The following is a 14,805-nucleotide window of genomic DNA, read 5'->3' as shown; positions in this document are numbered from 1 at the left end:
CATTATCAAGGCTGATGACACTGTTCGAGCGCGCGCGCGCGCTTTCTCTCTCTCGCTCTCGCTCTCAGTGTGTTTGTTTCTTTCATGTTTCTTTGGTGAAAATAAATACAATTGTTTTTTGTTTGCTTGTCTTTTAGCAAACGGTGACGTGTACCTCGCATAGTTGTGTGCACCGAAGGGCGTTCCAGTATTTACTCGCATGCATTTTGAACCACTGTCAAGCACCGTTAGTCGAGATGAATCTCGAAACTTCATGATGTAGAAAAGCAAAAGAAACGCCCATATTTTGTTTGATTTAGTTTTATGAATTTGTAATGACACACAATCGATATCAATATAATTTTTTCCATTTTGTTTTGGTTTTTTGTTTTTGTTTTTTTTAAGATCTTTTTATCTTTTTCATAACAATAATAGCTTTTAATAATCGTCCAACATACAATTTAATTTTCCCAAAGTTGCCTTCAACTTGTGCTATTTGTCAATTGAATTCATTATTAACAATTTGTTTACACTGACTAAATGGGGCGAGGGGTGGCGGTTGAGTAAAATGTTCGCTAAGCTTCTGAAATGGGGTTTATCTGGCAAAATCTAAGCCAGACTAAATGGACTATTTAGCTTGCGATATCTTTATATATATATAAATATATATATATAAAGGCAACTAGGCAAAACGTGACAATAATTTTAGTTTGCATTAAAAAATAAATAAAAAGAACAATCTTATATGGCATAGAAGTATCATTAATAAAATTTCAATAAGAAAATAAACAAAAAACAAATCAGCTCACTTGGCTATATAAATATTGAAATATTACATTTGTGGCTGTTTCTCATTTTCTCTTTTCCTCTTTTCTTGTAAAAGCTAAATTTTGGTCAAAAAATTGAGCTAGTCTCATTCAAAAAGTTAAGCTAAATAAAGGGGAAAGAGAGAGACAAAAAACAAACAATGAAAAGCACTTCAAAAAACAGTTAGACGCGTACAGTTACTGCTAAAAGTTAACAGCTAACCATTTTACAGTTACAATTTGGGCGTAAGTTCAGTGCATAAGAATGTTGGTTTTGTTTGTTTGTTTGTTGTTGTTGTTTTTGTTTTTGTTTTTCTTTTTGTTTGAAACTTTTAATTTTAATTCGAGTTCTTTCCTCTTGTAGTAAATTGTTAAGATTTAAGATTTGGTGTTTTTCTTTAATATTTTGAAACACTGAGTTGCCATAAAATTGTTGCAGTTGCTTAGTTGTTGTTGCTGTTGTTGTGATAGTTATTGGTCCGAAACAATTGGTAAATAACTAGATTCTCATTGACTGGCATTTGCATTTGTAAATAGTTGTAGTAAATATATATATATAGTTTATAAGATATACAGGCTAGTTAACAATATCAACAAATGGGCGTGCCTACGCCTGCATTCTTAGTTTAGCATTCTTTGTGTATGTGTGGGTGTGTGTGTGTGTGTATGTGTGTGTATGTGTGTGTATGTGTGTGTATGTGTGTGTGTGTGTGTGTGTGTGTGTGTGTGTGTGTGTGTGTGTGTCTCTGTGTGCGTGCTTGCTTTAAACGTTCTCTATCTCTATCTCTCTATCTCTCTATCTGTATCTCTCTCCCTCTCTCGCATCACTCTTCGCTCTCTCTCTCTTTCTCTCCTCACTCGTGCCGCACTCCGCATATGGACAGGAACGTACTGAAATTGTGTAGACTGCACGCCGGCAACACCGTATATACAATCGTTGCCATTTCGTGGCATTTGTGGCGAAAGTCGTGCAACGCCTGCAACAGCAGATCCGTGGGCGGTGCGGCGTTCACCTGATAGAAGAGCTTCAGGTGTATCGCTGGCAATGAGGATGCAGCTGTTGCTGTTGTTGGCTGCTGCTGGTCTCCAGCGCCGCCCGGCTGCTGTGGCAGTGACATTGGCTCGGTGGGCGTGGCAGTGTTAAGTGCTGACTGCTCCTCAGCTTCACGCTGCAGTTGTTGTTGTTGTTGTTGTTGCTGCTGCTGCTGTTGTCGCTTGGCCAACGGATAGTCCTTAAGCAAACGATTCACAATATAGGTGAGTATTTCGTCCAGATGCTCAGCACTGAGGCTCTGGGCCAAACGGCAATGGTTGCCCAGCACATCGTCGCTCAGCTGCGTCAACTGTGTGGTGGATGAGGCCAACCCAGTTGCCACATAGCAAACAATTGCGGCACAATTGTTCTCATAGTTCCAGCGACGACGTATCGAGATGGTGTAATCGCTTACCGAACAGCCAGTCTCCTCATCTGAAAAGCAATTAAATACGAATTGAAATTATAATTAATTTGAGAAACATTCAATTAACAACTTATAAACTTAAAGCTTTGCCTCAATTTGATTGAAGACGTTGTCATGAAGCAACAAAATGTATAATATTAGCAACACTTATTCAAATTGTTTAGGTTTATGTACAAAGTCTCTGTGAAACGAATTGAAATGCAATTGATAGAAATAGATAGACAGAAAGCAGATATACACAAACGTAAGATGGGTTTGACAAGATATACGCAAATATATATATATATATATATATATATATAACTGTAATCCGTTATCATTAATACAAGCTTAAAGCAAGCTGCAAAGTCTATGAAGAGATCGTCTTTATATAGAGCCGCTGAACGACACGTCAACTTACAGTCGAAACGATCGTTATGGGTGTGCGCCCACACCTGCCACTCGACGAGGGCGTCGCGCGGCAGAGCCGGCAGCACAATATAATCCATGATGGCATTCGTGGTGCGTCGCTCCCATTGCCGGCGCGCCTCGCCAATGAAGGCGGGATGGGTGACAAAGCAAATGCCATGGACGACATCGCGCAGCTGGCCCTGGGCATTCATTGCCTTGGCGATTCGGCTAATGTGACGCAATGTTAGCTTGCATTGGGGCCGGATGCCGCCCTCAATGATTGTCATGCTGCCCGGCACGAGGGCGATTTGGCCCGAGATGTAGGTGATGTCGCCAACCTGCAAATGCGAATATAAATCGTTTCAGACTCTCTCTCTCTCTCTCTATCTGTGTTGGACTCTCTGTGGCTCACCCGAGTTGACTGACTGTAGGGTCCGATGTTGGCTGGAGCCCAATGGGATATGCCCTGGACATGCATCGTATTGCGACGACCGTTGAGCAGTAGCTGCGTCTCCTCGCTGTCTTCTCCACTATGGATGGCAGGTGCACGGTATGCAATGGCCTCCATAACCACATGACAATCATCCGGAAGCGGGCATTCAACACAAACGCGCGTCGGGGGATTGTGAAAGCCAAACGATTGCAAATAGATGCTATTGAGAACTGGATATTCAGCAATAGATCTCACATAGAGCGTGGTGAAGCACAAGTCCTGCAGCTCATAGCCATTTGTGGAGCACAGTTCACGCAGCGTATTCAGCGCCTGTTGCATGCCCAGCTCCATGCTGGCGGCGCAGCCTAGGAGAGACAGAGAGAGACAAACGGACATGAATTAAAAAGGGCATTTCCAATTGGATATCGACAATTTGATATTGGCTGCATGAGCTACTGGTTACCCTGTATGCCCGAGAGCCACATCCAGCCCTTGGCGTTAATGGCCGCCTTGGCCTGGTTGGCGAGTGGACGAAATTCCCGTTCATATTTCATTGGGCTGGGCGGCTGTGTTAGACCCGCTGGCATCGTCGTCGTCGCCGCGTTATTGTTGCACTGTGTGGTGCTCAGCCCAAGCGAGGAGATGGCCAGCGACAGCGAGCCGCATACGGCAGCCGTGCTGCTACCCAACGGATGGGAGCTGCCGAATCCGCAGAAGCTGTTCGCTTGCAAGGCGCCACCAGTGGCGCCCAATGCCGATGCGGACGCGGATGTCGATTGATTCGCATTCGCATTCGCATTGCCAAGCAGCAGCAGCGAAGCGCTGCCCGTTATACAGCTGGCCGTCGGTATGGGCTCGTCGACGCTGGCGCTCTTCGTTACAATGGGTATCGGCGAGGACGATGATGTAGCCAAGTGTCGGCCAAATGAATTGCTGCGCGATATCAACTCATTCTGGCTAAGTGATTCGCGCAGACGCGTCTCCTTCTCGATCAGCTCCAGTTCCGTTTCGCTGAAGTCCGGGTCGCTTAGATCACTGTACGTGGACTCATTGAGATCGGTTATATAGTCGAGTGACTTCTTAACGAAGACCACATCGCCGCCCGCGTTTGGCTCCTTCGGCTGCAACGTTAGTTTCGTGAAGTTAATATAGCCGACGGGGCATATGGGATCCGCGCTGCTAATTATCGTCTGTATATCCTCGACAACGATGCGCTGCTTAAATAGTGGACAGTCCAGAGTGAATGTCTCATATTCCCCACCTTCGCCGCACACATTCAGTCCGTACTTGTCCCGCATCTTCAGCAGATGCGTCTGCATCTCGCGCAACGACTTGCCCAAATGGCGATCCGGCACCAGGCCCAATGCGGCCACCTACAAAAGCCACAAACGGTTGGATTAGACTCAGCTGAATCATGTGCAAATTGGCCATGTGCCCTACCTTGATGATAATCGCGTGCACCTGACAGTCAATCATCTCCTGCAGCAGTTCAGTCTGATCTCTCCTCCACAAATAGGCCAAGGATATCAGGTTCAGCCGGCTGCACACGTTCTCCACGCGCACTCGCTGATAATCCGACAATATGGCACCGACAGCAACCGCCTCCACGTTTAGTTCGTGCTATCAAATGAAACGCAACACGAAATATCTTTAAATAAATACATCTTTAAATAAATAAATACGTATGGATAGTTTTTAATAGAAGAGGCTATTGCGCAATCAAGACTCTACACAGACGTTATGTAATATTGTGGAAGCATAAGCACTCAAGAGTCGAGTCAAGTAGGAATCAATACTTTGTCTATACGAAAAGTCTCTGACTTCAAATGTGAACTGCGTTGAGAGCTGCACGAATTCTGTTTCCAGATTTAGAGATTGCTCCCAGTAAAGCTATAATCTGGATAATTTATTTCAATTTTTGCTTATGCTTCATTCAATGCTTTTCTAGGTATTTTTACGAACCCACATCCAAATTTCAGGACAATATATCAAACAGATTCTGAGTTACGACCCTCAGTGCGATGCTCTATGAACTCTGCCCCTTCCTATTCTGCGCTCTTGGCAAGCTTCTCAAATACTTATTGGATTCATGACCCACTTGGTTATGGCATCATTTGGCTGTAGCCCATCTTCAAAGTTCAAGTACTTTGTCATCGAGCAAGTATATATATATATATATATATATATATATATATATATATATATATATATATATATATATATATATATATATGTGTGTGTGTGTGTGTGTAGCTCCTTCTCCATAGTTCACGTGTTTGGCGGCATTTTTGATAAGATTAAACGATTTGCCCGCTGTGAAAACTAATTTCCGCAATTATATTTTATATTCGAATTGTTTGGTGGGGCGTAAACTCGTCCAAGGACATTTTTACAGACAACCAACGACAGGCAGCTGCACTAGCCAATATCCTGTAAAAGCCAATTTGTGGTTTCTTCTAAGCAAATAGAATCTATATATCTATGGAAATTCTTAAATTTGTTTTGCAATCTTTTCGGACTTCTTTATGAGAGTTTAGAGCTTTTCTAACTTCTTTGTTGAACTATCAAAGCTTACTAAATTAGTCTTGTTATGCAAGACTGCCTTTTAGGCGGGTCACACAATTGCTGACACTAGTATGCCCTACAGAAGACTGCAGCACAGGGTATACAGGTGAGCGTCATCATTAGCGTCATTCGTCAGCAATTTGCATCGATAATCAGCTATCTCTAGCCGCAATCTTTCCAATGCACACACACATGCATACAGGCATACATACCTACATATATATATATAAATATGTATATGACTAATTGGAATTCCTTGCGGCTTGACAACTCACCTTGCACGTTTCCAGCAAACTGTAGAGATCCTCAACTTCATCATCATCGGTGGGCACATATTGTTTGCCGGTCTGTAAGCTCTTGCCCTTGGTCTCGCGCCTGTAGAGAGGCAAGCCCATGGCACTGGCGAGTATTTCAATGCCCATGTGGCCAACTGTTTGGTACATAAAGCTGTCCAGCTCATCTGTAGTGGCCAAAAATTGAATTAAATGTGAATATTTGATAGATATGAATGTGCGAAACGAAATTTACCTCTATCCTTGGGATGCAAATTGGCAAGCGCGACAATTTCGTGACCCTCGGCGACGCACTGCATCATATTGTAGCAGCTATCCTTGCCGCCACTCACCATTGCCACCACGCGCATCTTAACGGCCTATTTGTGTATGTGTGTGTGCGTATGAGTGTGAGGTGGTGTTAGATGTGTGTGTGTGTGTAGTGTTTGGTTATTTGGTTTGTGCTGCTCGGTTTAGCCGGAGTGTGCGCTCATTTGGTCTGTTTGTTGACTAGACTTGTTTACAATAAAGAACGTGGCGTCTTCTATTAACACAGAGCGGCTGTTATTGATGTTGCGGGTGTTACTGTTGTTGTTGGCGTTCGCGTTGGCGTAACTGTTGTTGTTGTCAACTGTAAAGAAGCAAAGCATAAGTAGAGTTCATTAGTGCATACGCTTTTAGCTGCTGTTGTTGCCCTGCTAAAAGCTCTCTCAGGTGGCTGCGGAATCTAATTAAGTCCGAGCATAATCAAATGCCAAAGTGTTGCCACTTAATGTGCTTTGGCAGCCACTGTAACAATTAAGCAGCTGGCTGCCCTGCCCTCGCACGGTGGCCAATACGATGGGCTCGTCTTTCGACCAGGATGCTTTGTTATTCTTCTTATAATTGGTAAAAGTCGGCCAAGCTAAATGATTGCGCGAAGGTCACACTCTCACACACACATCCGCACGCAGACACATATATTTGCATACATAGTGAAACACATATGTAAGTATATGCATATATATAGAAGTAGATTTGCGCATATACACACACTTGTCACACACTTTTGATATACTACTGGCGCCGCCTGTCTCAGCGCTGACACAAATATAAAATTTTCTATGCTGTTTGGCGTTTAGATATACAAGAATTTTGATATTGTTTAATATTTACCCGACCCGTTCCTGGTCGTGCGCGACTTTATGGAATTCGCACACTTGTGTATTATGTTATGCGCTAGAGATGCGCGATAGTTTTGCGCAAAAACCTAAAAGCGTCGCAGCGATAGTGCACGCACACTTAAAGCAACATCTTTATTATTTTTAAACTCTACACTAGAGCTGTTTTTTTCACTTTTAAAATTCATTAATTTAGGGAATAAAGCTAAAATATCAAATTAATATTACTTTAATTATTTAGTACCCCAACTATGTTTGGTATGTTAAAAGAATGCTTTGACTTGCATGCATGTGAAACTTAAAATATTTTTGATATTGCTCACGTATAATTCATTGACTTTGATTCTGTCGGCAGCAACCGTTGACTTGTGACTTCAAAAAACCATAACTGCCGATAGTTGTTATTTAAGCTTAACAGTGGCCCCGGGCAAATATTGTGCATATCTAATGTTATGCGATTAACGAAAAAACGATAACTTGCAAGGCAAAATGTAACTGCTAAAAACCGAATTGTATGATAGCACCGCTTAGCTCATACGATACTCATTTTTGCACTTACGCGACTCACTTTGCGCTTACGTGTCTGTTAACTTTAACATGGCATTTCAACATTACGTTGTGCTTGCTACGACTAACACACACATCTGTTTATAAAGACAAACCAAGAACGAATCATTTCGCAATTTCGTCTTAAAATTTGGCGTTTAAAATCTCTTGGCACCAAATTCTTTGGTGTAGTAATAAAATTTTAATGACTGACGAAACCATTTTAAATCATAATACCAGAAAAAAGCGAGCCTTTACATAAAGAGTTTGGTGCCACTGTGTCAACAAAGACTAAAGACGAACAACCAATTAAACATAGATAAAAAATTAATAAATAAAAAAAATAGGCGAAATATAAAATAAACAGAAAATAAACTAAGTTAAACACAATAAACTGAGAACGATGACCTCTGTGCCACAAACTAAACAATATAATATAACGCATTTTCAACAACGATATAACTGGGATTGCGGAGTATCCTGCATATTGATGGTATTGTCCACAGCGCAGCGGAAACAGTTCCTAACTAATTTCGAGAGCATTTGCAAAGAAGAAGGTTTCGGCGTCAGCACCTGGACAATTGATCTCTGCTATCTGCTACTCCGCTATCACGTGCGTCATGAGTATTTTACACAAACGATTGGCGTCGATCCGAGCTACAAGAAGCATACGTACTATTCACATATAATGGACAGGGATGAAAAGCGGGTGTTGCGCAGGTTCAAGGATGCGGCAACACGAGGCTTACGCATTCAGCAACGTACAGTGAATATGCATGGTATTGTGATGCACTTGGCACGCAACGGACCAATTATATTGTTGACAAATGCGTCGCAGCTTATTTGCGAAGTGTGCCGTCGTACGATTCGTGAGAAAATTGGGTAGGTAATCGTAACGTAACGAGAACGATACATACGTACTATGCATACTCCTTAATGCAATGCACGAATGCACAACAAAGACACGGAAATCTTAATAATAAATAGAGAACGCGTCAAGGTCAGGGTCATTTCCCAATAATGGAATTAATTGGATAATAATTCCAATCACTGAGGCAACTATAAGACCTACACTCGTATCATGGCCATTTGTCGTGGCGCCGCTGCCTGCATTTAATATCAAATTGCGCAATTTCCATATGAAAAGCAGAGCTCAAATATCGAAAACATTCTGTTATCGAAATATGAGTTGGCGCCTAACGCCATTTGAAGCGTGTCTTAGCTGTGTATTCTCTCAGAGTTTTAATTAGCTTGATTGACCAACTCTTACAACTTTACTCATTATCAAGTTTTCACCTATTTTGTTTTGCCCAAAATAAAAACAAAAGTTTTGCTGGACACTATGTGGTGCTATGTGGCTACGATGCAGAAGCACATAAAATATTCTATAACAATCCCGAAACACGAGATGGCCGTAAGTGTAATGCAATGCAATGCAATGAATTTATCAATTGACCTATGCTAATCGATTACAGATACTTGTCGGTGTTCAACGGCTTCAATGGATACAGCTCGAACGGCGTTCGGAACCGACCAGGATATCATATTTATTTATGAGAAATCCAAACGCAAAAAGTAAATACTTTGTGGCTGATGTCAAGGTAGCTGCACAGAAGTTGTTGTTGTTAAATGGACCTGAACGCCTATGTGATATTTACTTGTATTGTGTCTGCGATCTGATTGTTCTAGGCTAGGTTTTTAATTTGACGTATCCCAATCAGTTTTTGGAAATAACTAATAATGTTGTCAAATTGTGCTTGCTTTATTTATTATTCAATATCTGTATGGTTACATATGCAACCTTTGTTGTGAAACAAAACAAAGTTTAGTATTTTTTTGTAGTTATAGCATTTATTTAATATAACAGTTGGTCCCCTTTGAAAAACAAAAAAAAAACAACAACAACAAGTTATATATTATAGCATAATCCCTTGTAGAGCAAGACAAATATTTAAGAACATTTTCGAATAGAAAAAAGTATTAGAAACATAATATATTACAGTATTTAAACGAATATGATTCCAAATCAAATTTCTAAACCTAAACCTAAAGGAATATAATTCTCTTTTTTATATAATATTAACTGCTTTGTTTGCATAACGATATAAACAAAACAAATTGTTTCATATGGAATTTGTGCAATATATATAAGTATTTTTTTGTAGTAGCTTAAAATATTCATAAATATTTGCCAGAGCTTTTTTGAGCCTATTCCGTATACATTCCAATAAAGCAATATATATATATATATATATATAATCGTATATAATAAAAAAAATGGTTATAAAACTGTGGTTTTTGTAGCTTCTACTCTGTGTCTTTCTTGAGCTGTTTGGTCAGCAGCTGCAGCTTAATGTGCGGCGCCTCCACCGGCAACAGAATCTCGCCCGCATCATTTGTATATTTGGCATAGAGCTGCTCGGAGAACGGCTGGAAGCCCTGCGAGCACAGAATCTTTTGTGAGAAGATGCCGGTGGCATCGGCTTTAAGCAGCTGAAAGCCAGATTTGCGTGCCACCTGCTCGGCGCGTCGCACCAGCTCCTTGGCAATGCCCTGTCCGCGATAGCGTGCATCCACTGATAGGATGCGCACATCGAAAATGTCCTCGACACTGTAGCGTGCAAAGAGATCCACCTGTAGGCTGTGGCCGTAAAGCAGTTCAAATATTTTCTTATAGTTTGCATCGGTGCTCTGCTGCAACTTTTCCAGCGCCTGTTCTGTGTCACCTGGACGTAGGATGCCGTTAAGTATGACGCCTGCGATTTGGCCGTAGTTGTTGCTATCCTTGCGAGCATCCACCGCCATTATGCTTAGTTGATCCTGCAGCGTTGCCAGGCTGTGATGCTCCAGCTCCGCGTTGCCACCGCCGTGCTGACAGAGGCCAGCGGCACGATTCAGCGGCTCGTCGGCAAAAAAATTGCCACGCAAATGTTCGATCACTCGCTCGAACTGGTCCGCTGTGATCAGTTTGTACTCCATGTTGCTTAACTATTATATCTACACGGGCTCGAAAATGTATGCTATAGAAAGAAGTGTTAAGAATATGTAGCATGCTTATTAGACACTTTTATTTAGGGCAATATTAGTATATCTAAGAAAAGCTGCATGAAATATCTTTGCAAATTCAAAGCTCTGTATTAATATTAAAATTCATGAGGTGATCAGGGTTTATGCTACTGTGCATATGACATATGCGTACAAATTAATATGTTGCTGGTCCAGCGATGAACTAGGCGTCGGTGGCAGGTCCAGCGTTGATCGGGTATTTATAGTCTTAATCAATAAGTTGCTGGTCCAGCTATGAGCTAGGCGTCGGTGGCAGGTCCAGCGTTGATCGGGTAATTATAATCTTCTTATGATGATTATGTTGGAGGGTTTGACTTCACCCCCTTTTCTATTAACTGGCCTTGTGGCTCAGCAATGATCAGAAATATAACAATTTGATTACGGCGGTGTGCCGGAGTAGTGCGGGTTTATTCTTCAAACTTCAATGCAAAACTGATTTTTAGCTACATAGAATATTTCACTTAAGCTAAGCCAAAACTCGCATCACACCACAATGTCATGGTCGGCAAGCCGACTCAGCAATCTTAGGCAATAACGGAAACTCTTGCAGTAAACAAAAGTATCTGGTTACCGCCGCTGACCATTGCAGTTATAGCGCGCTGATACAAAGTATGCAGTGTCGCAATTGCGAGGGCTGTTTCTTAACTTACGAAACACGCGATAGCGAGGGTTGGTTATAAACTTATGAAATACCCTATATTAAATGTTATGTGTTAACTACTCCCCCTTCAAGTGTAAGGCCGCCCTCGGCCGACCCAATTCCGGCGACGACTTCTCGTAATTGCTTCGCAGACTTCCTTGCGTCGATGAACCGCCAAAGGGTGAGGCCAATGCAGATTAAAGCACAGCATATACCTCCAATGATGAATGCCACACGATAAGCTTGATCAGTTCCGGCGTCTTTCTTGAATTGCTGTATCTCCTCCAAATTACGTTCATTTAAACGATGAAGATAAGGGAGGCTGAGGACATCTTGGCTGGCAGTGATGTTCAGCAAGGGAGAGTTGGCAATGCCCGGGACTCTATTGCGTACGTTGTTGTGGTTGTAAAACAGAGTCCCGTTGATCGCGACTCGGTCCCCGAACGTAATGAGATGCGTGCCGTGTACTTGGATTTCAGTGCCGTTATCCACCTGGATCCTTGCGGACCCGTCGTTAAGAATGATGATTCCATCATCTACGTGGGTGATTATTTCCAGGTTGCTCGGCTGGATTTCACAGTGTGCCGTGCCACCTGCATGGAGCTCTTTGGCACATGAACTCTCTAATGCCAGACGACAAAAGGTGGCTCCAGGTGAAGCGGTGCAACTCTGCAGTGTGTGGGTTTTTCCATCGCATTCGGCTATGACGTTGTCAGGCAATCGCAATATGAAATTCTTGTGAATGACAGGATAAATCGTAATTTTTCTGCAAGCTTGTTTAATATGATTTAAATTCCAAAAAAAAAAAAAAAATTTTTTTTTTTTTTTTTTTTTTTTTTTTTTTTTACGTTGGGCGCCAATTAATATGTTGCTGGTCCAGCGATGAACTAGGCGTCGGTGGCAGGTCCAGCGTTGATCGGGTATTTATAGTCTTAATCAATAAGTTGCTGGTCCAGCTATGAGCTAGGCGTCGGTGGCAGGTCCAGCGTTGATCGGGTAATTATAATCTTCTTATGATGATTATGTTGGAGGGTTTGACTTCACCCCCTTTTCTATTAACTGGCCTTGTGGCTCAGCAATGATCAGAAATATAACAATTTGATTACGGCGGTGTGCCGGAGTAGTGCGGGTTTATTCTTCAAACTTCAATGCAAAACTGATTTTTAGCTACATAGAATATTTCACTTAAGCTAAGCCAAAACTCGCATCACACCACAATGTCATGGTCGGCAAGCCGACTCAGCAATCTTAGGCAATAACGGAAACTCTTGCAGTAAACAAAAGTATCTGGTTACCGCCGCTGACCATTGCAGTTATAGCGCGCTGATACAAAGTATGCAGTGTCGCAATTGCGAGGGCTGTTTCTTAACTTACGAAACACGCGATAGCGAGGGTTGGTTATAAACTTATGAAATACCCTATATTAAATGTTATGTGTTAACTTACACACACATATGCACACGAGCATTCACACATATTTGAAAAACGCCAGCTCCCAATGGCATTTTTGCTTTCATAACTCAATTAGAGAGTACGCATAACTCTATCTCTCTCTCTCTCTCTCTCTCTCTCATGCTCACAGACGCATTCCAACACGCACACACGAAAACTCTCCCGTTTTCTTTGTTGTTGTTTACTGTAGTTGTTGTTGTTGCTTTTGCTGTCACAGGGACTACAATCGTATCATATTCAACAATTTACGACGCCTAAGCGACAGAATATGCACTCAACTAACCCCGTCTACTACTTTGCCTTTTTACCTATATACATCATTTGCACTTGTCGACACTTGCAATGAATGTGTAAATTAATCTCATTTACTTATTTTCACTTGTATTTTTTTGTTGTTCTAACTATTTACTTACTGGTATTTTAGTGGGTAATCTCAGAGTTGGATTTTGTAAATTGGGAGAGCGACAAAAAATATGTAACCTACTTGCGGGCGCTGCTAAATGCGAACTGCGGCCGCAGCAGCAACAGCATCAGCAGCATCCTAGTTGAGCTTCTGTTCCTGTGCGTTGTGCGAGAAAAATTTATGTCCAGTGGCGTGCAGGCTTGGCGCGCTATTCAACAAGTCGTTTGAAAGCGTGAGCCCCGCAGTATGTACGACCATGAAAAACGCTGTTAACAACTAACAGGATGAGTGCGTGAGTGTGTGTGTGTGTGTGTGTGTGTGTGTGTGTGTGTGTGTGTGTGTGTGCGTGTGTATGTGCTTGTGCGTGTGTATGTGCTTGTGCGTGTGCTTGTGCGTGTGCGTGTGCGTGTGCCTGTGTGTGTGCTAGTGAGCAAGGGAGTCATTGAGTGAGTCAGTACGCCTGTTCGTGACTTATGCCAAATGGTAATAAAAATTCGAGCTAGAGAGCAAAAGAGAGGCGAAAAGAATTGTTTTTGTTCGTTTTTCCTAGTTCTTGCTCCCACTCTCTGACATTTGGCCCAACAGGAATTAGACAGCAGCAACAGCGACGCCAACTGTTGATTCACTTTGTTCTTTGTGTGTGTTTTTGTGTCTCTCACGCCAATTTCCGTTGTGTGTGTATGAGTACGTGTGTACATATGTAAATACATACGAATTTTGACTTTTATATGACTTACTCAAGGATTTCAGTCCAATGAGATGTCACCTGCATAACAACTAATTGGCAATTGCGATTGATGTGCTTAGTAATTTTCTTAATTGAATCTTAAGCAACGTGTGCACTAAGTGCTGTTATTAAATATAATATATATATTAGCTTTAACTTACCATAAAACAGAAAGCTTAGAAAGCTAAATAAAGCATCCATTAGAGCATTACGTAGGCTAGTAATTGCAGATGTCTGGTTAGGCAATTGTTTCAACATTGGATACGGCCTTGCCCAAACCCAACCACGCCCTACAACAATCGTTGCTCGGCCCAGACCTCGAGCTAGACTGTGACCCCAGCAATTCACAGTTGCCCATGCAATATTTTTTATATTAATAAATATTATTAACCAACCTACTGTATAAGGCGCACACGTGTACATTCAAATTTTTTTTTGTTTTTTTTTCGCATCGTTTAATTTGCTTCGTTATGTTTTTTTTTGTTTTTTTTTTTTTTTGACACATGACGGCACAAGACGCATATTCAAATTGCGTGACTCGGGCAACCTCTGTGCCATCTCTCCCCTCTGTGGCCGTGCTCCAATCGCCATTGTCAGGTCATGCCGAAAGACGATGACAATAGAAGCGACAGCGTGTGTGTGGGTTCTGACATTTCTTTGTTTTTAGTGACTAACGACCTGACTGAGTGTTGTGCGTACTGTTAGCAATCAGCATCAATTTAAATCAATTCGGTCTAACGGTCAATGCAGCGATTTGGCAGCACTGGCTTAGAGAAGTGCGTGCTGCCGAGTCATAAGTGTTTAATTGAAGAATGTGCAGCTCCTATCAAACTAAACATTTATTTAATAGTAAGGCTTTCAACTAGGAAATATAACTGTAATCAAATTTGAAGTATAATGCAAATG

The 14,805-nt window shown here is 41.8% G+C and overlaps 3 protein-coding genes across 6 annotated transcripts; 1 reads left to right on the top strand and 2 right to left on the bottom strand.

The window, feature by feature from the left end:
* Positions 1-1,577: 1,577 nt before the first annotated feature.
* Positions 1,578-7,237, bottom strand: LOC111605301. Its single transcript, XM_023323756.2, has 8 exons — positions 7,061-7,237; positions 6,162-6,536; positions 5,909-6,093; positions 4,509-4,688; positions 3,532-4,441; positions 3,048-3,433; positions 2,646-2,973; positions 1,578-2,253 (listed from the first exon to the last, which is right to left on the bottom strand). The coding sequence occupies exons 2-8, from the start codon at positions 6,274-6,276 to the stop codon at positions 1,640-1,642; spliced, it is 2,718 nt and encodes a 905-aa protein (XP_023179524.2). The 5' UTR covers positions 6,277-6,536; positions 7,061-7,237; the 3' UTR covers positions 1,578-1,639.
* Positions 7,238-7,663: 426 nt separating this feature from the next.
* On the top strand, positions 7,664-9,467 carry LOC111605313 (protein GUCD1). 2 transcript variants are annotated; one of them, XM_023323774.2, is made up of 3 exons: positions 7,664-8,493; positions 8,901-9,025; positions 9,087-9,467. In XM_023323774.2, the coding sequence occupies exons 1-3, from the start codon at positions 8,015-8,017 to the stop codon at positions 9,188-9,190; spliced, it is 708 nt and encodes a 235-aa protein (XP_023179542.1). In that variant the 5' UTR covers positions 7,664-8,014; the 3' UTR covers positions 9,191-9,467. The 2 variants fall into 2 exon arrangements, with proteins under 2 accessions (XP_023179542.1, XP_023179543.1); XM_023323775.2 differs by having other exon boundaries at positions 7,665-8,493; positions 8,940-9,025; positions 9,087-9,461.
* Positions 9,468-9,907: 440 nt separating this feature from the next.
* LOC111605321 (dopamine N-acetyltransferase) lies at positions 9,908-14,199 on the bottom strand. Of its 3 annotated transcripts, none has more exons than XM_023323787.2 (2): positions 14,061-14,199; positions 9,908-10,631 (listed from the first exon to the last, which is right to left on the bottom strand). In XM_023323787.2, the coding sequence occupies exon 2, from the start codon at positions 10,588-10,590 to the stop codon at positions 9,919-9,921; it is 672 nt and encodes a 223-aa protein (XP_023179555.1). In that variant the 5' UTR covers positions 10,591-10,631; positions 14,061-14,199; the 3' UTR covers positions 9,908-9,918. The 3 variants fall into 3 exon arrangements, with proteins under 3 accessions (XP_023179555.1, XP_023179554.1, XP_023179553.1); XM_023323786.2 differs by lacking the exon at positions 14,061-14,199 and adding an exon at positions 13,183-13,445; XM_023323785.2 differs by lacking the exon at positions 14,061-14,199 and adding an exon at positions 13,254-13,445.
* Between the last annotated feature and the right edge of the window lie 606 nt (positions 14,200-14,805).

Source organism: Drosophila hydei, unplaced genomic scaffold, assembly GCF_003285905.1.
Source record: "Drosophila hydei strain 15085-1641.00,03,60 unplaced genomic scaffold, DhydRS2 tig00000418-arrow-arrow-pilon, whole genome shotgun sequence".
NCBI classification, from domain to species: domain Eukaryota; kingdom Metazoa; phylum Arthropoda; class Insecta; order Diptera; family Drosophilidae; genus Drosophila; species Drosophila hydei.
This window is presented reverse-complemented; position numbering and strand designations above follow the sequence as displayed.

Coding starts and splice junctions, on each gene's coding strand:
- LOC111605301 (XM_023323756.2), bottom strand. CDS start 6,276: ATGCGCGTGGTGGCAATGGTGAGTGGCGGCAAGGATAGCTGCTACAAT. Junction 4,442..4,508: donor TGCACGCGATTATCATCAAG/GTAGGGCACATG, acceptor TGGCTTTTGTAG/GTGGCCGCATTGGGCCTGGT. Junction 3,434..3,531: donor GTGGCTCTCGGGCATACAGG/GTAACCAGTAGC, acceptor TGTCTCTCCTAG/GCTGCGCCGCCAGCATGGAG.
- LOC111605313 (XM_023323774.2), top strand. CDS start 8,015: ATGACCTCTGTGCCACAAACTAAACAATATAATATAACGCATTTTCAA. Junction 8,494..8,900: donor ACGATTCGTGAGAAAATTGG/GTAGGTAATCGT, acceptor CTCATTATCAAG/TTTTCACCTATTTTGTTTTG. Junction 9,026..9,086: donor TCCCGAAACACGAGATGGCC/GTAAGTGTAATG, acceptor AATCGATTACAG/ATACTTGTCGGTGTTCAACG.
- LOC111605321 (XM_023323787.2), bottom strand. CDS start 10,590: ATGGAGTACAAACTGATCACAGCGGACCAGTTCGAGCGAGTGATCGAA.